This window comes from Eurytemora carolleeae, unplaced genomic scaffold, assembly GCF_000591075.1.
Source record: "Eurytemora carolleeae unplaced genomic scaffold, Eaff_2.0 scaffold95, whole genome shotgun sequence".
NCBI classification, from domain to species: Eukaryota; Metazoa; Arthropoda; class Copepoda; order Calanoida; family Temoridae; genus Eurytemora; species Eurytemora carolleeae.
In genome coordinates this window covers 171427-195447 of record NW_019396113.1, presented here as the reverse complement: position 1 = coordinate 195447, position 24021 = coordinate 171427, and the positions used below count along the sequence as shown (strand labels likewise).

Here is a 24021-nt window from a genome sequence, read left to right as displayed (position 1 = left end):
CCAATCTGGAGAGAAAATCTACCAATCTGGAGGGAAAATTTACCTATCTGGAAGAAAAATCTATCAATCTAGAGAGAAAATTTACCAATCTGGAGGGAAAATTTATTAATCTGGAGGAAAAATCTACTGATCTGAAGGGAAAATCTACCAATCTGTAGGGAAAATCTACCAATCTGGAGAGAAAATCTACCAATCTGGAGGGAAAATTTACCTATCTGGAAGAAAAATCTATCAATCTAGAGAGAAAATTTACCAATCTGGAGGGAAAATTTATTAATCTGGAGGAAAAATCTACTAATCTGAAGGGAAAATCTACCAATCTGTAGGGAAAATCTACCAATCTGGAGAGAAAATCTACCAATCTGGAGGGAAAATTTACCTATCTGGAAGAAAAATCTATCAATCTAGAGAGAAAATTTACCAATCTGGAGGGAAAATTTATTAATCTGGAGGAAAAATCTACTAATCTGAAGGGAAAATCTACCAATCTGTAGGGAAAATCTACCAATCTGGAGAGAAAATCTACCAATCTGGAGGGAAAATTTACCTATCTGGAAGAAAAATCTATCAATCTAGAGAGAAAATTTACCAATCTGGAGGGAAAATTTATTAATCTGGAGGAAAAATCTACTGATCTGAAGGGAAAATCTACCAATCTGGAGAGAAAATCTACCAATCTGGAGGGAAAATTTACCTGTCTGGAAGAAAAATCTATTAATCTAGAGAGAAAATCTATCAATATGGAGGAAAAATCTACCAATCTGGGGGGAAAATCTATCAATCTAGAGGGAAAATCTAACAATCTGGAGGGAAAATCTATCAATATGGAGGAAAAATCTACCAAACTTGAGGGAAAATCTATCAATCTGGTGGGAAAATTTACTAATCTGAAGGGAAAATCTACCAATCTAGAGAGAAAATCTACCAATCTGGAGGGAAAATATATCAATATGGAGGAAAAATCTACCAATCCAGGGGGAAAATCTATCAATCTAGAGGGAAAATCTACCAATCTGGAGGGAAAATCTATCAATATGGAGGAAAAATCTACCAAACTTTAGGGAAAATCTATCAATCTGGACGGTAAATCCATCAATCTGGAGGGAAAATCTACTAATCTGGAGGGAAAATCTACTAATCTGGGGGGGAAATCAAACAATCTAGGAAAAAACCTACCAATTTAGAGGGAAAAAACCCCAAACTAGTTGACGGGCCCGGCGTTGCCCGTGGAATTTTTTTTTTGAAAAACAAAATTGAAAAAATTATCGATTTTTTTAGCCTGTAACACCACCCGGCCACCCGTGAGTGTCCACAAAAAATTTAAGCCCAATTGGTCCCGATGTTTGCCCGGCTATACGCAACATATATACGAATGTCTTGTTTTATTATATAGATTAGAGACGATAAGTCTATAAAGTCAGGCTAATTTTTTTTTATATTTCTACCTTAATTCCCATTTTCTTCTCTGGAGGACCGTTAGTAACTCCTCCGAATGATCTCTCAACAATGAAAGCAGAAACCTACACATTAAAAAATGTTTTTAAGATTTTCAATGCTCCGGAAAAAAAAATTAGACATTGAAATGCAAGTTTTTTAAAGCTCTGTTTTTAATATATTTCACCATAAACTAATCTAAATTCCCCAAATTTAGCGACTAAAACTCTGAAAAAAAAACCTTATTTATGGGTTAAAATTATTTCTGGGGGAAGGGAGAGTTTTCAATTACATATGATTCTCTAACTAAAAAGATATTTTCCTGCTTCGAAATAATCAATTTTCGTCGATTCTTCATATTTGCAAAAAAAAATAAATGATCCATCTTTCATTTCAAAGAATTTGTTAAATCCCCCCGGCCCCAAAAAAAAACATTAAAAATCTGAAAGAAAACAAATATTTACCTTTTCCGTTGTTGTTCCTGTAGCCTCGTCGACAACGGGGGTCTTGGCAAAGACGGTGAATATCTCGGCGATTCCGCCGTTAGAAATCCAAATCTTACCGCCGTTAAGGATATAGTGAGTACCTTCTTTGTTCAGTACAGCCCGGGTCTAAAATATAATATTTTTATTTTATTTTCCGGAAAACAGAATTAGATTTAGTTTTTTTTTGTGTGTTGAAGAGACCTAATATCTCGGAAAACCCCTTTTACGTTTGATATAATTTTTTTTAATCTTTGTTTTCAAATTAGTTATTATGTTTTTTTTAAATCAAACCTTTTTACACCTTAACACTCAGCAAGTACTAGAGATATTTGTAATCATAAAGCGCTTTATAGTTTGAATGTATTTCTGAACAGTGAGAACCAAGAAATAGTTAAATTCTTGTCGACATTAATTCCATAGTTTTCAGGCTCTTACTGAATACCCAAGACCCACCAATCACCACAAAATAGATAAATTGAGAAAAAAAACCTTGATAGATCCTGCGTCACTGCCTGAAGAAGGTTCGGTCAAGGCAAACGCAGCAAAATTTTCTCCTGAACAATATTTGAGATTAAAAATACAATATTTGAGATTTAAAATACAATATTTGAGATTAAAAAGACAATATTCGAGATTAAAAAGACATATTTGAGATTAAAAAGACAATATTTGAGATTGAGATTAAAAAGACAATATTTAAGATTAAAAAGACAATATTTGAGATTAAAAAGACAATGTTTAAGATTAAAAAGAGAATATTTGAGATTAAGAAGACAATATTTGAGATTAAAAAGACAGTATTTGAGATTAAAAAGACAATATTTGAGATTAAAAAGACAATATTTGAGATTAAAAAGACAATATTTAAGATTAAAAAGACAATATTTGAGATTAAAAAGACAATATTTGAGATTAAGAAATTCGTTTTTAACAGATATATCAAATTCCCTAATGTTCAAAAAATATTATTACGATTTTAATTATAGCTTCGTAAATTTTAATTCTTTTTCTTCAGAGGTATGAACTTCATAATGATATTTTTAAAAATGACACGTTTATCCGTTTTAAACTAATTTTTAACCAACAATTCTTGGTTTCAGCATAAAACGATTTTCTTCGACTTGATGCGAACATTCCTACTGAATTGAAGGGAAAAAATATTTTTTAGGAGGGGCATAGAACAAAATTTTTTTCTAGAAAATAAAGATGTTTTGTTCAGAAATGTAAATCTAAAATAGTTGTGGAGTGATGGGGGACTAGAGTTTATGTGGTCTGAAGAGAAGGGTGGGGGAATATTCAAGGGTGTAAATTTTTTCAGAAATACCCTCCCCTGAGGGAAGGAGGGGGGGGGGTGGAATAGATTTTATTTCTTGTTTTTGGGGGAATTAAAAATTGGACATTAAAAGGCATCTTTTTTTCCATACTGTTTTGATACATTTTATCCAAAAATTCATAAACTTTCTACTAAAAATCATTTCGTTTCACCAATTCAGCGAATAAAACTCTAAATAAATCAAAAGGGGATGGGGTGGAAGAAAAATTATTTATATGAACATATACACCCATGAGAATATGGGTTGAAGAGGGGGGGGGTTGAAAAGAGGGATATACGTGTGCTGTTTAATTGGGCTGGGAGGGGGAGGTGAATGGGGATATTGAGGGAGGGTGAGGGGAGGGGGGAGAAATAGGGGATATTGGCATTATCGTAAAAAAAACTTGATCATATTAGATAAATTTTTAGAAGTTTTGATTTCAAATGGTATCTTAAAACATTAAATTTTTTGTTCCAGTTTTAGCCAGATTTACTTCATATTTCGCCAGGATTGCCCTCTATTTACTCCGTATTCCACCAGGATTTTCTCTATTTACTCCATTTCCACCAGGATTGCACTCTATTTACTCCAAATTGCACCAGGATTGCCCTCTATTTACTCTGTATTCCACCAGGATTGCCCTCTATTTACTTCGTATTCCACCAGGATTGCCCTCTATTTACTCCGTATTCCACCAGGATTGCCCTCTATTTACTCCATGTACCGCCAGGATTGCCCTCTATTTACTTTGTATTCCACCAGAATGGCCCTCTATTTACTCCGTATTCTACCAGGATTGCCCTCTATTTACTCCGTATTCCACCAGGATTGCCCTCTATTTACTCCGTATTCCACCAGGATTGCCCTCTATTTACTCCATATTCCACCAGAATTGCCCTCTATTTACTCCATGTACCGCCAGGATTTGCCCTCCTCGGTGAACTTATTAATAATTACTATCTCCTCTAATACAGAAACTAACATCATTAAAAAGTTTTCTTTTATCTCTGCCCTAGCAAACTCATAGTATTCAAATACAAACTTAGCACTTTATAAACTTTACAATATTTAATTCATTTAAATAGAAATTTGGTGCTAAATTTAATTATTATGGATCAGGGAAAAAGGAAAAATCAATCTAAACCAGATATTTTGGGTATGTAGGAAAAAATATAAAGAACCATAAACAATTAAATATTTACCTTTAAGCATAATTTTAAAAATATGCATGAAAGGAATTGAGTCTTTGCAACAAACTCTAATTTTCTAATCCCTATTTTTTTAAACTCCAATGTCGTAGACCTTTGATATTTCAAACTATAAGTTCTGTTAGATCAAATAATATAAGTTTGAAATATTAAAGGTTCACAACATTGGGTTTCAGAGACGAAATATACGATAGTAAAAAATGAAAATCAAAGATTCAGCTGAAATCTTTATAAATAAAACATCGGATGTTTTTGTTAGGTTCTGCTCCTGACAAGTTTACACTGGGAGTGTCAGCATTTTTAGGAACAAAACAATATATATATATATATATATATATATATATATATATATATAAGTATATAGAAATATAAAGATTTATACATTTATTTTTATATATATAAACCTCTTTCATAGTAAATACAAACAATACACAATAATTTTCTTACTTTTAACTGTTTTCTCAATAGTTCTTTGTCCATTGTGACAAAAAGGAACCTTTTCTTAGGGTTCACACTCTTCACAAACCAGTCATAGTTTACAGAACGGGTTAAAGGGGGTGACTGCCTAGGTGTGGTTGTTGAACTGACAGTGCAGTACCTTGTCAGTCACTCCCTTTAACTGAAATGTCCAGTCTAACGTAAATATCCAACGGAATTTTGCCAATCACTTGATTATACCTGAATCTAGAAACAATTGCTTCACAGCTTTAAAATCTTCATGTTTAGGGCAAAATATTATAATTTGGTTAAAAAGGTATAACTTAATGGCGACTGCAGTTGCAATAGTTTATCCATAATAAAGGTTCAGATGGGGCTCTTACGAATTTTTTAAGCCTATGTTACCGCCAGGGTACTCAAGGATTAACTCAACCAATTTTGGCCAGCTATAGCTAAATATGCATACAAATATATATGAGTGAAGAGCTTTATTATATATACTAGCTGAGTTCCCGGCGTTTCCCGTGGAATAAAAAAAACATGAAAACAAAAAGCCGGGCACCCATGGGTTCCCTCAAAAAATCTAAGCCAATTTAGTCCAGCCGTTTGGCCAGCTTTAGCTAACATATATGTATAAAAATATATTGATATAAGCGAAGAGCTTTATTATATGGAATAAAGCTAATGTAATATGAATAAACATATTGTTTACGAAACATAATTTTAAGAACATGTTTTTTGCATACAACTTTTCGTGAACCGTGATGTTTTCGGAATATCTCTTAGCTGCTAATTTCGAAATTTTAAAAAAAGAATACATATGTTTGTATTTTACTATAAATTTTAATCCCCGAAACCAAAACCTCCTGTCATAATCGAGAAAAAGTTGAAACAAACCACAAATTACAAAACATTATTTCATGATGAGACCGAATCAATCCCTCCTGCTTTTTATCAAATGTTAACACCATTATCATTCTTCAATTAGGTACTTTCAGTTCTAATCATTCTGTAATCATTATAAAATCATTCTGTAATAATTCTGTAATAATTCTGTAATCATTCTGTAATCATTCTGTAATCATTCTGAAATCATTCTGTAATAATTCTGTAATAATTCTGTAATAATTCTGTAATAATTCTGTGATAATTCTGTTATAATTCTGTAGTAATTCTGTAATAATTCTGTAATCATTCTGTAATCTTTGCTAAGACAGAGATAACTCTTAATTCGGGAAAAATTTAGATAGGTTTTACTAAGGTTATTTTGATATCTCTGCAGGTTTTACTAAGGTTTAGCTCTGCAGGTTTTACCATGGTTTAAATATCTCTGCAGGTTTTACCAAAGATCAGATATCTCTGCAGTTTTTAAAAAGTTTAGGCATCTCTGCAGTTTTAACTAAGGTTTAGCTCTGCAGGTTTTACCAAGGTTTAGATATCTCTGCAGTTGTTACAAAGTTTAGGCATCTCTGCAGGTTTTACAAAGGTTTAGATGGCTCTGCAGGTTTTACCAAGGTTTAGACATCTCTGCAAGTTTAACCAAGGTTTAGACATCTCTGCAGGTTTTACCAAGGTTTAGACATCTCTGCAGGTTTTACCAAAATTTAGACATCTCTGCAGGTTTTACCAAGGTTTAGATATCTCTCCAGGTTTTACCAAGGTCTAGATGTCTCTGCAGGTTTACCAAAATTTAGACATCTCTGCAGGTTTTACCAAGGTTCAGATATCTCTGCAGGTTTTACCAAGGATCAGATGTCTCTAAATGTTTTACCAAGGATCAGACATCTCTGCAGGTTTTACCAAGGATCAGATATCTCTGCAGGTTTTACCAAGGATCAGATATCTCTGCAGGTTTTACCAAGGTTCAGATATTTCTGCAGGTTTTAACAAGGATCAGATATCTCTGCAGGTTTTACCAAGGATCAGATATCTCTGCAGGTTTTACCAAGGATCAGATATCTCTGCAGGTTTTACCAAGGATCAGATACCTCTGCAGGTTTTATTAAGGTTTGGATATCTCTGCAGGTTTTACCAAGGATCAGATATCTTTGAAGGTTTTAACAAGGTTTGGATATCTCAGATGGTTTTATATCAATAACAGCATGGATGCACATAAACATAGAAGTCAAGAAAAGCTGTCTACTAAAAAGCTTCTCTTTCATTACTTGTAAGCTTGTAATTCGATAAAATCATGTTAACACACTATAGTTTCAGTAGAAGTAAATATTTTCATTTACTGATAGCGCCGATTTAAGGATTCATCTCTAATTGGATAATGAGATAGATAGATATGTTACCGCCATACTATTTCTATTCGTTCAGAAAAAACAACAAACACATGACTGAACCCTGATTGGATCAGGCGCTAATAGACTCGGCATACAGGAGTAAACAATCAAAACTTAATTAAAAAAATCGTCTTCATCGTAGTTATATAAGATTAAGATATCTCCGGGTAGAACTAAGTTTAGATTTTTTCGGTTGTAAATCAAGTTCAGATATCTCCAGGGTATAACTGAAGTTTTAATTATCTCCGGGTATAACTAAAGTTCAGATATCTCATTATTTGAGTAAAGTTCAGATATCTCCAGGGTATAACTGAAGTTCAGATATCCCCATGGTATAACTGAGGTTTTATTTATCTCCGGGTATAAATAAAGTTCAGATATCTCCAGGGTATAACTGAAGTTTTATTTATCTCCGGGTATGACTAAAGTTTAGATATCTCCCAGGATTAAGTATTGTTCATGTATCCCCGGGTATCACTAAGGTTGAGAAATCTTAGGGTTTAGCCGAGGTTTAGATATTTCCGGGTTTAGCTAAGGTTTAGAATCTCCGGGTTCTACTAATATGTTGTCTATCTCTTGAATACTAAGTAAACTGACCAGAGAGCATCCTTTGTCTTGGAAAACAATTAGATTCCCAACTAATGCTGGTCTTGTCTCTGGGGTCTCTCAGCATACTACATTATCAGGGAACCATCAAAATAGCATCCTTCAAAATTCAAAATTCAGTTGACATTGCATTAACATCAAAATGTCTGTCTAAAACAAAAACAAAATGATGATCTTTTAACATAAAAGTTAAAATGAAAAACTGACTACTAATTATTTGTTAAAAATAAGTAATTATTGATCAATGTTTAACTTTATAAGAGATGGATGGTTCTGAGTGCGTAAAAGAATTCTGGCACACATTCTTTCTCTACACTCTTTTCATTTATAAATTAATGAATAATATCGATTCCTAAATTCCTCGTGTTTTCTCCCCTCATTTCCTTGATAAGACTAAGGTCTGGTGTGATTTATTACATTCCTTTGGAATAGTTTACGTGATCAAAGTGTTCTAAGTTACAATATCTAAACTCCCCCCTTTAAGATCCTTCGTCAAGATATTCATTTGGTCTGTTACTGACGTCTAGCTGTTTATTTAGGCTGTTACTGACGTCAAGATATTCATTTGGTCTGCTACTGACGTCTAACTGTTTATTTAGACTGATACTGACGTCTAGCTGTTTATTTAGGCTGTTTCTGACGTCTAGCTGTTTATTTAGGCTGTTTCTGACGTCTAGCTGTTTTTTTATACTGTTTCTGACGTCTAACTGTTTATTTAGGCTGTTACTGACGTCAAGATATTCATTTGGTCTGTTAAAACGTCTAGGTGTTTATTTAGGCCGTTACTAATGTCTAGATATTTATTTTGTCTGTTACTGACGTCTAGCTGTTTATTTAGGCTGTTACTGACGTCTAGCTTTTTATTTAGGCTGTTACTGACGTCTAGCTGTTTATTTAGGCTGTTACTGACGTCTAGCTGCTTACTTATTCTGTTACTAATGTCTAGCTGTTTATTTAGGCTGTTACTGACATCTATCTGTTAATTTTGTCTGTTACTAACGTCTAGCTGTTTTCTTAGGTTGTTACTGATGTCTATTTTATCATTTAGGCTGTTACTGACGTCTAGCTGTTTATTAAGCTATCTCCGCTATAGTAAAGTTGTTCTTTTGTTTGTGTTTCTCCTAGCGGATACTATGATAATCATTATCAAAGCTTTCAATAAGTTTCATTCTAACTTTATCCTTTGTGTTTAATATAAACTAGAGTTTCAAGTGTTATAATATATATGAAGTACCTTCGTAGGAGTTATGTACACTGTAATATATACACTGTAATATTTACACTGTAATATGTACACTGTAATATATACACTGTAATATGTACACTGTATTACACTGTAATATATACACTGTAATATATACACTGTAATATGTACACTGTAATATATACACTGTAATATGTACACTGTAATATATGCACTGTAATATATACACTGTATTATGTACACTGTAATATATACAATGTAATATATAAACTGTAATATATACACCGTAATATGTACACTGTAATATATACACTGTAATATATACACTGTTTTATATACACTGTAATATGTACAATGTAATATATGCACTGTAATATGTACACTGTAATATGTACACTGTAATATACACTGTAATATGCACACTGTAATATGTACACTGTAATATATACACTGTTATATGTACACTGTAATATATGTACACTGTAATATGTACACTGTATTATATACACTGTTATATACACTGTAATATGTACAATGTAATATATGCACTGTAATATGTACACTGTAATATATACACTGTAATATATACACTGTAATATGTACACTGTAATATGTACACTGTAATATATACACTGTAATATGTACACTGTAATATATACAATATACATTTAATATGAGAATCAAAGAAAATAAATTCTCGCAGACTTCTTTTTCTTTTGAATTTGAAATTTGCAACTGAAACATTTATAAAAAAAAGTTCTTTGAAGTCAGAACATATTGCGTTGTAAAGCTCAGGATTAAGCATTGATCTCCATCTAATGGAGATCTAAGGATTTATTAAATACCTCTTAGATATCCCGTGGTGGTTATACCCTGCAGGGACAACTAAAATTCAGGGGAAAAGCATTGATCCTCAAATTTAAAAGTGCTTACATTGGATATCGAGATCAAGCTTTCAATATGAACAATATCCACAGAAAAGTTCCGATCTCTTAACATTTGAAGAGATAAATCTGTTGTGAAATGAAGATTCAAATTATATAATCCTTTGTCACATTTCAAGAGATAAATCTGTTGTGAAATGATGATTCAAATTATATAATCCTTTGTCACATTTCAAGAGATAAATCTGTTGATGATGATTCAAATTATATAATCCTTTGCCACATTTCAAGAGATAAATCTGTTGTGAAATGATGATTCAAATTATATAATCCTTTGCCACATTTCTTAAGTATGAAGGAAGAACAACGGCGACATTTATTTCATAGTTTTTTGGGTCTCCCTGTATTGTAATATTTGCTGCCTTTGAATAAATCAACATTTTGCACTTATATTTATCGACCTATATATTTAAATAATAAATATTGATTTTTAGTTTCCATTTTCCACATGATTGGGTTTTCAAGAACAGCTCAAACCAATAGTACACAAAACAAAGTTCCTTACTCAATGTTCGAAAAAAATGAAAATATTTTGAAGTGAGAAACTTTTTTTAAACATCTGCTGATTCGTTATTTTATTATAACGTTTAATAGCAACTGTGTTTTTACAAGCTTAACTTTATTATAATAATCAAAATTAGGGTTTTAACAGAAGATATTAGCTTGAACGAAGGAAAAAAATGTATGTAAAAAATCGTGTGTACACATTGAAACCAGTTCTCTTTGGGCGGAATTTGTAAACAAGAATAGAAGCATCGTGTTCGTTTAGTATCCAAGGAGGTTAAAAGTATTAAATTTTGATAGTTTTGATAATTCACATAGTAGTTTCCTATGACCAAGGCTTTGACATCCGTCTTGTGTTTACATTACCGCCCAGAGACAGTACACTGTTACAAAGGTCGGACGGTACAAAGGTCGGACAGTACTAAAGTCGGACTGGGACAAATGTCGGATTGGTACAAACGTCAGACAGTACAAATGTCGGATTGGTACAAACGTCGGACAGTACAAAAGTCGGACTGGTACAAACATCGGACCAGTATAAATGTCGGACGGATAAATTTATAAGGAGAAACGTCGGACTTTGGTTGAGTTTGAAAAAAAATCATTGTTATAGGAAATAAATTAAAAATCACTCACTTATTATGATAAAAATTAAATAAAACTGAATAAAGTCTCATTCTTTGTAGGTAACACTGTATAAACGACAAACCAAAAAGGAATTGAGTTCTTCTCACAAACTCTGATGTTTCTTTGCCCACTGCCAATATCTATGTCATAGACCTTTCAACCTATGAAACCTACATAATCAAACAGTTTAAGTGTGAAAGTATCAAAGATTTTTTATCTTCAGGTTGCAAAGATATAGGGATGAGAATATTTAGTTAGTGACAAGAACTTAGTTCCTTTTGGTGGATTTTATTTAGACCATTTGATAAAAGGAAATAACCAAAGAGAATAGATAATTAAAGAGTGGAATTAAGTTGAAAAAAGTGAGAAAAAAATGTGTTGTTCTGTTTCTAAACTGCAGGCGTACTTCACTCATTTGTGATATACAGCCTTTTTGACCCTGGAACATCTTTTTATAGCAAAAATGTTCTTGAAAATTATTCAATATTCTCTAAATCAATTCTTTGACAACCTGTCATGCATTCCCGAGTTGCAGCAGATTATTTCTTTTTATGTTGAAAACCCTTTTTCTACAAAACAGGCTTGCTCAGCTAGGCTGCGCTCGCTGGGTATAAAAAGGGTTATCTATGAATTGTATTGGAGTAACTCTTTAGATGGTGGAAGGAAAGTGTGCACAGGCAATGTAGGGCTTATTGGAGATCATGAAATTTGCTATGCTGATGGCACCTTCTCATTGTAAGAAAGAATCACAGATCTAGATGTGCATTAGAAGGTTCAACAAAGTGTCAAACTTAATATGATAAGTGTGATAGAGCCATTTGCTTTGACCACTTCTTCGGGTTTCACGTAAAAGGATGGTGTGAATAATATGTTTTTATTAAATAAACTATTTTTTTGCATTATTGTTTTTTAGTGATGTTTGAAAATAAAGAGTAAAAGTATTGTTGGGTAAATAATAGTTCCTATGGCCATTTATATAACATTTTAGTTAATTAATTTTGCCTTTCTCATAAATTTAGGAAAAATTCTGTATACCCGCCCTGCAGCAACTGTGGTGACTTATAAGGCCACTCTTAAAATCCCTAAAAAAACACCTTTAAAATTTTTTTTTTGCATTTTTTACTTTTTTTCCATGATCTAACCAATAATAAGTATTCTTAATCAAATTTTCAAAGAAAAATATTAAAAAAAATTCTTCAGCCGCTAGTGGGTTAAAAGACAGATTGAAGAGATTAGGAGTCTCACCTAAATTCAAGCCTGTTTATGAAAGAATTCCTTTTAAGATTTTAAAAACTAGTGCATTTAATGCGTTGGTGGAAAACCAGTTTGATCTTTCAACCACAGTACGAGCAATTGAAGACTTAAAACAGATTAAAATCATTAATGACAATGATTACATTTTAGACATCATGCCAAAAGAAATAATTGAATTGATGCAATTAATTACAAGTGAAAATATCATTGATTTATTTAAAAATAAAGAAGAAAGTCTAAAAACTGTGGTTAAAAGATCAACAAGACAGATGACAGCTAAAGACAAAGATTTAAATGAATTTTTGGAAACAATGTTTAAAGACGATTTTATAATTTAAATGATCATGTTAAAACAGTTAGGTTCTTAGAAGATGAACTGTAATGCTTGGAAAACAAGCCCATTTTACAAAAAATTTTTTGTTTATATATATTAAAAAGAGACTGTTCACGAAATGATAACACTAATTATAGTGTACTTTAAGAAATTATTGTAAAATTTCTAATTTTTGAAAGTGAAATTCCTATCTAATATGTTTTATTAAATTTAAGTTTTGGCTCCATAGTCCGGAAAAAATTTATTCACTGTCCTATTGTCTGTTTTGTCTAGCCATTATTTTAAATATAAGATTACATTGTAGATTGCGTGTCTAAATAGCTTAGAAAGACCGTAGCCAAAAAGGGGCAGCCCAATTTTGGTAATGTTTGTTACAAGTGCGATGTGACGAAATTACACATTTAATATTTCTAACTAAAATTAAAAAAGTAGAAATAAATTTTATATATCTTGGAAAAACAGCTTTGACTGAATGCCAAGTATTATTTAATAATAAAAAACAATCCTAATAGAAAGGATTATATGGAAATTTTCTTGCAATGATTTGTGTAATAAAAAAGAAATATTTTTATTTGTGTGGGTACCCAACTTTGACGGTATTCCAAGTTTTATTTAATAAATACTTTTCATTCCTTCTTCTTCTTTCTCCTTTCTTACCCTTCCATTTCATTACATATCCTTTCATTTTCTTTTCCTTCTCCTTTCTTCTTCTTCCAATACCTTCCATCTCTTTCCTTCTCCTTTATTCACACCTTTCTTTTCATTCCTTCTCCTTCCAACTCATTACATCTTTCTCATCTTCTCCAACTCATTTCTTCTCCTTTCAACCCTTTCATCTCTGTCCTTCTCCTTTCTTCTCCTTCTTCACCCTAACTTTTCCTTCTATTTCATTGCTTCTCACTCCTTCTCCTTTCTTCACCTTGTAACTCCTTCCATATCTTTTCATCTTATTCTTAGTCCTTCTCCTTTCATCGCCCTTCCTTTTCCTTCCACCTCCTTCATTGTCCTTTCATCTTTTCCTTCTCCATTCACCTCCTTTCTTTCTTTTTCTTTTTTTCTCCTTTCTTCACCCTTCCTTTTCATTCTTTGTCCTTCCATCTCCTTCCTTCTCCTTTCTTAACCTTATAACTCCTTGCATATCTTTTCATCTTTTTCTTATTCCTTTCTTCTCCTTTCATCAACCTTCCTTTTCCTTCTGAGTCCTTCATTCTTCTTTCATCTTTTCCTTCTCCTTCTCCTTCACCTCATTTATTTCTTTATCCTTTTTTCTCCTTTCTTCACCCTTCCTTTTCATTCTTTGTCCTTCCATTTCTTTCCTTCTCCTGCCTTAGACATCTTACTCTTTTGCAAAACTTTAAAGACAAGAAGAGAATATTATACCATAATGATTAACAAATATTTATAATAAAGTCTCATTGATAGATTTTTAATGTTTAAAAATATTTTTTCTTTACTTTTCAATCAAGAAAATATTTTAAAAAAAGGCTCATTGTTAGATTTTTGATTTTTAAAAGATATTTCAATCTCATTAATATAAATATGAGTATAAAATAAAATGAATTCCATTAATGAAGAATTAATAAAATAAAAGCTTGAAATTATGGAATAAATCAAATTTTCTTGTGTGGAAATTTAATTTTTTTTGGATATTTTAAGTAAAATGACTGGATTTTTGCACGATTCAGCGTTCTAATGATTGATATTAGAATTTCTTTTAAATCATTTTTTGTAAAGCAGCGGTACTGTATACGAGAATGATATTTTTTTAGGCAGGAATGATGAACTAGATTTTTTTACGTCAATTGTATGACGACAATTTTAACGTGACACAAAATTTAAATTTGAGATATTAATGTAAAATGAGGCAACGAGATAAAAAGAAGGAAATAACATAATATTAATTGAAATCTTCAAACTTTGTACTTAAAAAATAGGGCGTTCTAGAGAGTTAAGATATGAATATAGATGATAATAGTTGCGTGTTTAAAATCCAAGGTGTGTAGGTTGTAGGAATAAAGGAATACCAAATATTATGAGGAACAAAAAAGTTAGATAAGGACCGAGGACGTGACATTTCATTCTGGTTAAACCGAAAAGAAAGACAGTTAGCATGATATTGATTAAAATCTTCAAACTTTGTACCTTAACAAAGGAGACTCCTTATAAGGGGGACAGATAACATGATAAACATGGTCCGACCATAGACACATAGATTGGAGCGGTCGAAGGACTGTACAAGTTGCTCTCGCGGATAAAATTCTGAACAAAATGTCAGGATAACAGTTGTTCGTTGCACACAGGGTAGACAATACCTATTAGTAAATGTTTGTTGTAACAATATTGGGGTAGTATATTTTACACTTTGAATTGTTATAGCTAAGGTTGTTGACTTTTTTTCTGAAAAAAGGTTTCGATTTTGGAGTTTAGTTTTTAAATTGTGATAAAATGTCTTATTCTGAAATTGTGAAATATCACATGGTTGTGTGTAATATTCTATTACTTGATAAATTTTTGTCTGAAATTAAAAAACTTAGCCCGAATACTTTACTTATATCACAAAAACACCTTACAGTAGAGTCTTACTTATCACTGCAACAAAATGAGCAATTAGAATCCAACATGCTGAATTATATTATTAATGGTATAGGGGGGGTTTGTGCATCCAAAGTAGAATATACCACAAGTTTTTATCTAAAGAACAAAGGTTTAGAGAATTTTTTAATTTTAGCTAAAAACAATAAAAAAGAAATAATTTTTGTGCCCATTTACAATGAGAACAATCATTACTCACTCGCAGTTTACAAAGTAAAAGAAAACATCCTTGAGTTTTTTGACCCAGCGGAAAAAAGTAATGTGCCAAAAAAATTAGATAAAATTATTGAAGTTTTCGAAACCGTCTTTAAAGTGAAACCTTTGTTCAGAAAAATTGACAATATACCGAAGCAAAGGGTTGGTAGTAATGACTGTGGTATCATGGTATGCTGGTATATTAAAACCATATATACTAATAAGCAGTTAGGAGATGTTAGGAGTGTTAACACTGATGCAATACGCAAGCATTTTCTATTAGAAATAAAAAATATCGTATATAACAATACGGGGGGTGATCTAAGTAAGCTAAATGAAGTCTGGACGTTTGGAGAGGATCTAGATGTTATAGAAAGGATAGATAAAGTTGACAAGACTGAGGTCGTACAGAACGATTTGCTTCACTCTGAAAACTGTGAAGTTAAGACAGACATTGAGATAGTTGATAGTATATTAGATAAGACAGAGCAAGAAATAGGAAATGATAATAAGAATAAGAATTTAGAAAATAATCTGCAGGTATTACATAATCCATTAGAGATAATGAACAGTAATTTAGACAGAGTGCTGGAGGAGGAAGAAATTGACAAGATTGAGGAAATGTTTGAAAAAAATCAAACTTACTATGGAGCTAATGTAGATAAAAATAATAAGACTTGTGTAGACATTTTAGAAACTATTCCTGTAAACTTACTGGACACCCTGTATTTACAGGAAAAACTGGATTTTCTAGAGACGCAATTAAATAATAAAAATGAGGACGAAGTGAATAAAATATTACTTGGAAAATTTGAAAAGGACAGACAATGCATTTTTTTACAGTTGAGAAATTTACCAGCGGTGTTACGTAGTTTATCATCCGATAAGGAAGAAGCTTGGAAATTGCTAGAAAATGTTATAAAATTAAAACCGATAATTGCATTAAGCTTAGTGGCTAGGGCTAAATATCCAAGCCACGCGCCTCATAGATTTCATTATGGGAACCGCAAATGTTTTTTGAGATTTAAAAATATCGTTGAACGTTGTTTACCAGGGTTTATGCTGAATAATCCAAAAGCAAATTAATGGTTTATTTCCACATAATTATGATTCAACAAGTATAGTGTGGGTTGAGAGGGTGTGCAGTTATCTCGGGTTTCTGGCTCCTAAAAAATATTTTTGAAGATTAATAAACAAAATTAACTAGTGCAGGGGGGGGGGCGACAAAATTGTAGAAATAAATCAAACTTTAACAGGAAAAATATTGAATAAGACCTATAAAAGCAGATTAGTATTAGAACAAATATAAGATTTAATTAATTATAACAAAACAGGAAATGGATACCTGTAAGCCTGGACGAGCGTTGGATATAGGAGAAATAGTGTCGACATTTTCAGTTATACTCGTGGTCTAAGTATTGTAATTATATAGTAATCAAAGGGGGGGGGGGGCAAGAAAAAAAAAAAGGGGATAGAATTTTTACGCTTGTTAAAAATTAACTAATTAAGATTATGGGGGGGGGGACGTACATCTGTAATAAGTTAAAACTTCGACACCAGGTCAACCTTTTGGGTCCTAGGTTGTACAGTATCGCCCAAATTTTTAACTACAGGTGTAATTTACTTTTATTAAGGGATGCAAAGTACATATGGGGAGAAGGGGGAAGACGGATGGTTTTAACAACAGAAGGAAAGGGGGGGGGGGTCGAAATAAATTTTTTTAAACCTTAATAATAGAAGTCTTGATTTCTGTTGGACAGGAGGGTTTCCTAGGTTTAGGAGCTGACTGGTTTCCAGTATATTTACACTATAACAAATAGTATTATTGTAAAATATATTAGAAGTACGGAAGTGAGGATAGGAAAAATAATTAAAATATAATAAGGTCCTTTCATAATATAAATTTTACCTTGTATATGAAACAGTACAAAAGGGAGTAGAGAAAAAATATTGTGACAAACAACATTGTGGTGGAACATGCCAAACCACGAGAGATGGTAGTCGGATCAAGTAGACTATGCACGGTTGTTTCCACAGAATTATCCTCTGATTTAACTAAAAAATACGTAAATTTTTAGAAAGAATTAAATAAGAATTTTTATAAAAAAATTATAAAATTTAGAGTATAGGAAAAGTAAAGCAANGAGAATTATACATTTTATACAATAGAATTAAGAAAAAATATTTCTTTTTTTTTTACCTTCAAGTGTTCCTGTGCGAAGGATGGAGTGAAATGAAGAAAGATAACTCATAGATGGTTTTAGGGTTTTAAGTAACATAACCCGGGACACAAACCGATAAAATGATAACACAGCTCTGGCAAAGAAAATTGCTGCAATAATAAAAATCCCAAACAAATAGCGAGTATCCAGCTGAGTAGAGAAAGTGAAAGAGGGGGAAGATATAGTTGGAGGTTGAAATGGAGCCGAAGTAGAAGTAGGAAAAACAGTAGTAGTAGTTGTAATTGTAGAGAAGATAGTAGAAGAGAAAGGAGGAAAAACAGAAGGAGGTGGTGTGGATACGGTTAGGTTTAAAAGCTGGTTGAGTAAAAGAAGGGCGGATCCAGTGGTGGTCATTTTATCTAACAAATTAATTTTAAAATAAGAGAAAAAAAAGAGGGGGGGGTTACGCAGTTTTAGGATATATATGTAAAATAATTTTAAGAAAAAAAATATCTTTTTCTTTGGTATCACCGATTGAAAATCTAAGTAATAATTGTTGGAATTTACCAAATAATAAGTAACTATAACTAGGATTTGTACACAAACAGGTATTATACACAAAGAAAGTAAACATATACTAGACCATAGAAAAAGTAGTGACGCAGACTGAACAGTATTGTAAGACAAAAATATGTATAATCTTTTTCCTTTTAGAAAAAAATGTTGATTGGTAGCTCCTTGGGAAGACAATTGGCACCGTTTATAAAGGGGAAGAAAATTATTTTCAAAGGCAAAATTAATGTAGGCTATGTTACGGAGTGTTTATTAGGGATACAAAAAGTAGATAAGATTATAGTAGTAACAGGAAATGATATTTTTCCGTCCAAAATGTGCATGGGGCACAAATGCCTAGAACTATGCAATATAGATGAGGTTACTAGATCCTTTAATGATTTATTAGATGTTCTTTTCCAATACACAACCGAAGTACGCATAGTTGAACCACCTCCAAGATGCAAACGTATAGCAGGTCACCCAGATTGCACATTTTGGGAGGATATTGTACATGAAGATAGGTTCAGGGTACTAATAAGTAGGATAAAAACTATCAGATCATGAAACGAAGAAATATTAGGTGTTGTTAGCAACAAGTATTTGATGAGAGCAATAAATGGTCACACTATCTGGTCCCTTACAGGGTCTGATTTGACTCATTTCAGTAAACCAGCCATACTAAAACTCTCACATTTATTAGGAAGATGATACTTTGGATATTCCTGGTGGTAGGCCTGTGGGGGGGGGGACATAGCTTGCGATACAACTGAGTTTCCTGTCTACATAGAAGGTAGTGAAAAACTAATTTATACAAAAATAAATGAATTAACAACAGAAATAATTTTGGAAGGATTTGATAATGAGGTTAGAGAGAAATTAGATAAATTAATGATTATGAGTAATGAAATAGGAAAGGACGAACCATTTTTTTGGAAGAACATCTTGATACTTGTGAAAAAGTTCTTAAATATAATAGAGAGGATTGATAGGATAGACCAGACTTCGATGAGTAAAACTTTAACGGCAGATGAAAATATGGGGTCGGAAGTTTTGACAATACACGTATATAAGTTTTTTAGCAATATCATAAATCATTTCAACCAAGAAGAGACAAGGGGTAAAAGAGCCGAGATTACATTCAATAGTTTCCGTTCAATTGGTAAAAACAACGATTACATAGACATGAAGAGTATAGTAGGTTGCAGTTCGATAGTCGAATACAATAAAAGAAAGAATATATGTATAAAACGTTTCCTTAACATGGTTAAAAGCCCTGTAATAAATTTTATTGGATCGGACATTTTGTTCCCGCTAATCATACTGATTGACAAACCTATACCGGTATTATCAAATAATGAAATAAAACAAATAATGACAATGTTAGATTTAGGAGAAAAGTCTTTTTAAAGCGAGTTTATTTTACTACTAAGAGAGAAACTAGTAAACCCGGGGGCAGATTACAATGAGGCAAGACAGGAAATAGAAAATAGGAATAGGATAAGTAGTACAACAGAAAGACAGGAAGTAGGAATTAGGGATAGGATAATAACAGATAGTACGACAGAAAATCAGGAACTAGAAAGTACAACAGAAAGACAGGAACTAGAAATAGGAATAGGATAAGTAGTACAACAGAAAGACAGGAAGTAGGAATTAGGGATAGGATAATAACAGATAGTATGACAGAAAATCAGGAACTAGAAAGTACAACAGAAAGACAGGAACTAGAAAATAGGAATAGGATAAGTAGTACAACAGAAAGACAGGAAGCAGGAATTAGGGATAGGATAATAACAGAGAGTACAACAGAAAATCAGGAACTAGAAAGTACAACAGAGAGACAGGAAGTAGGAATTAGGGATAGGATAATAACAGAGAGTACGACAAAAAATCAGGAACTAAAATATACAACAGAAAGACAGGAACTAGAAAATAGGAATAGTAAAATAGAAACTACAACTGAAAAATATGAAATTAAATATCAGGTACAATCAGATATGCCCATTGAAAACTCATTAGAAGGAGAAAAACAAGCTAGAGTAGAAAGCGATATTAAAATAACAAAAGAGGTCTTAGAAAATGAAAGAGATATAGGAATATTAAAGGGACAGTTAGCTGAAATGATAGGGAATTTTAACGCAATACAAATACAGACATCAGACATTGACCAAGCTAGAGTAGAGAGTGACATTAAAATAGTGAACGAAGTTGTGGAAAACGAAAGGGATATAGGAATATTAAAGGGACAGCTAGATGAACTTAAAGGGAATTTAAACGTAATCCAAACACGGACATCAAGTATTGAACAGAATGAGTATGCAAATATGGCAGTTTTTGTATTTCTAAAAGAGTTAATTAATTACCTAGAAAACATGAACTATTTATCAGAAATCAACACGTGGGAAAGAAAAATTTTCAGATTAAGTTTAAATAAATTCATCATAAAAGAAAAGATTTTAGAAAATGACTTACTGCTAAAAACAGTTATTCCAGTTCCAACCTGCAATAATCTTATATGCTCATACCCAGTATATAATGGGCACATCCTAAATGACAATGAATATATAAATGAAAAATATTGCGAATTCAGAAATTCAAATTATTGCGAAGAGTCGAAAAAAGTAGAACTATGCAAAAATATGGCCTGCAAAGTAATAAAAAAGCTTACCCATACAAATGAAATCATCATTTTTGAAAATGTTATGTTTCTCTATCCTAAGAAAACAATAAACTTGTTTAACTTAACATTTGTTAGGAATAAAAATTACATGATCAGATCGAAGGATACCATAACTTTTATTTTTGAAGGAGTAAATTACACTTTGTTAGAAAACAATTTAGTTAGGGACATAGAAATAGTAAGTTATCCAATAAGTTCTACAGAAAGCATTACAGATGTATGGACTTTAATAAATGACTACAAAGAAATTATTGTAATTACAGGTGCTGCGATAATAGGTCTCATAGGGGCCACCTTGCTCATATATCTAATAAAGAAAAAATGTTGCAACGTAAACAATAATAACAGTAGAGTAATTAACATAAACAATACTAGGGTTAGATTCAGTAGACCCATTGAACAGTAAGTGTAAAAAGGAGACATATATATATATAAATAGGTTTCAGAAACATGGACAGCATCCTGGGACAGCTTGTTAGACTTAGGTTTATAGGAACAATTATATGCTGCGTAAGGGGTTACATCCAGGTTGTAACAAACGATAAGGGGGAGGGGGGGGAACTTATAGAAGATTATGCAAAAAATTGGGATTTTATTAATATTTTTAGGAAATTGCGAAATAGAAACTTTATAGGCAAAATCTCGGGTTTTGAAAATGGTTTTCTAATGGTGTCCAACTTAAAAGAGGAAATGAACTATAATCAGGTTAAATATTATGCAGATAATATAGAAAAATTCATCTTTCCAAAAATTGATGAGATCGAAACATTCATTTTTCCAAAGATTCAGAATTTTGGGTCAAAATATCCAAGCAAAAACGGAATTCCATTTATTTTTTATGATCCAACAAGAATAGCAAAGAAATTTGAAGCAAAAGTTGAAAATATAGGTTTTAGACTTCTTCCTTATTATCTGAACGACGAATCAAGCCTGTATAGAGAGGGGGTCAACTTTGGAACATTACAGGGGCCCAGAAATGAAGTCCCGTACTTGACTTCCTTTGTACACAAACTGAGGGAAAAATTCACCAACTTGCAGGAAAATCCTTATGATTACGAGACGTTAAATAAAGATCTAGTTTTGGAAAAAATTTGTCTGTTTGATATTTCAAATTTTAAATTTAGATTACTTTTGGAAAATGTAGTAAATTTTTACAAAACAGTTGACTTCTTAAACAATGATATTTCCGTACGCATAGCAAATGCTTTTTGTGGTTTTAACACTGAGTCCTTGGCTGAGCTTAAGAATAGGTTGAAACGCTCCGAAAATTGGACAGATTTGTCTAATTACTTTTGTATGACACTTCCATTTGACAATCATAATGTAATAATAATAGGTTCAAAAAAATCAAATGACATAAATGTATTTGCAAATATTTGCACTGAAGAAGTAGTAAGTAAAGTAACATTTGCAATAGAAATTATTTTCGAAGTGTTCCGAGATGTTTTTAAGCTTACTTCAAGAAATAAAACAGTAAATTTTAAAATTTTTTCTTCCCATGACACAAGTGGTTTTTTTAATAATCTCAAATGTTTGCTATTAGTATATGCATTCTATCATGATTTAGACATGATAGAGTGCATAAGTTTGAGTGATGAGAATTTAAGATTATTAAATTATTTCTCTCAGGTACCCGAGCATCAGGGACATCAAACAGGCGATGGTTAGGATGATGTATTGTTTTATTGCAGGAAATTTTTAGATCAATAGAGTTCGTTAAATTCTTGGAAACAAATATGTAGTTTTGTTTAAATATATTTTATATGTGCTTAAGAAAAAATACATAACAAAAAAAAATATAAAAACAGAAAATGAATACGAATTTAGTTATAGAATGTTATCGTTGCTTAAATTTACTTATTAACATTGCAATAGCAAATTGTTAAAATGTTTGAATCAGAATGATTTAAAAACGTATGTGGTTTACATTTAAAATTTAAAACTTATGTTGATTATAATATTTTAATAATAGTGAGATATTATAAAGTGAAAAATAAACTTTGGAAAAGAATAGTTTATGCGAAATTGAAGAAACTCTTTAATGGAATAAAATAAATGAAAGTTAATCTGGTCCAAAACTTACAACATATCTGAAAAATTATGACACAACAGATAGAGTAAATAGCAGATTACTTGTTTTAGAATTACAGCTACCAATTTCCCTGTTCATGATGTAGAATGGCCTACTGCTCTCCTATAGCTACAACAGCTGCTGAAGAGGAAGGTATTTCTGTGGTACCTACAGCTGCTGCACCTGTAGTGGTCCTATGCTTACCAGACCTATACAGTATACTATGAATATCAGGATGTTTCTACTCAGTACATCAAATCAGACCCTGCATTTCAAGATGCTCCTATTGCAGAAGCTGTTTTGCTACATCAGTGCAAACTTCATATGCTTCCCAGCCTGCTGACGCTATTGCTGCAATTTAATCTGAGACTGCTCCCATCTTTTCTCAGTACAATACACAGGCTGAAGATACTGTAAAGGTGGCAGCAGCTATACTATTATGTTCCAGTTATTGTTCCTGTTATTTATGCCAACCATGTTGCATAAATTGCTAATCAAGCTGCTCCAATTGATTGTGCAAAGCTGTTGTAGGGGGAACTCCTAATCAACATGATTAGGTATGCTGCTGATAATACTACCAACGGTGAGGAGAATAAGCTTCTAAGGATTATGAAACTAGCTTATGTTGGTTACCCAGATGTTCAAAATGTTCATGTTATTTATGCCAACCATGTTGCATAAACTGCTCATCAACCTGCTTATACTCCTGTTTACGTCATACCTGCTGCTCCAATTGATTATGCAGCGCTGTTGTTCACTGCTACTGATCTGGACCAGATAATAAAACTTTCCACAAAAAAAAAAGTTAAATTCCATCATCATCATAGTAATTTTTTAAAAGAATTTTTGTATCATAGTATATATAAAGAGAGGCTTCAATATTTTTTCCCGGTCCAGATTGGACAAGGGGGGGAATATTGCAGCAACTCTTTCTTTTTATGTTGAAAACCCTTTTTCTACAAAACAGGCTTGCTCAGCTAGGCTGCGCTCGCTGGGTATAAAAAGGGTTAGCAACGCTTTATAACGGCCCAGTTTTTCCTGTATGTTTGTCTCTACCATATCTTCAATATATATGTTTCAAGGTATTTTTCTTGATAAGTTTAAGACAGAGTTTTAGAAGCTTTAGT

At 32.1% G+C, this 24021-nt stretch overlaps 1 protein-coding gene across 1 annotated transcript in view; it reads right to left on the bottom strand.

The window, feature by feature from the left end:
* Nucleotides 1-2490, bottom strand: part of LOC111695316 (very long-chain specific acyl-CoA dehydrogenase, mitochondrial) — a gene marked incomplete in the record, with an annotated part of 11902 nt that extends 9412 nt beyond the window's left edge. Inside the window, 3 exon segments of the mRNA XM_023464590.1 lie at nucleotides 1446-1520; nucleotides 1899-2045; nucleotides 2409-2490. Coding sequence (XP_023320358.1) covers nucleotides 1446-1457 — 12 coding nt within the window.
* Nucleotides 2491-24021: the final 21531 nt, after the last annotated feature.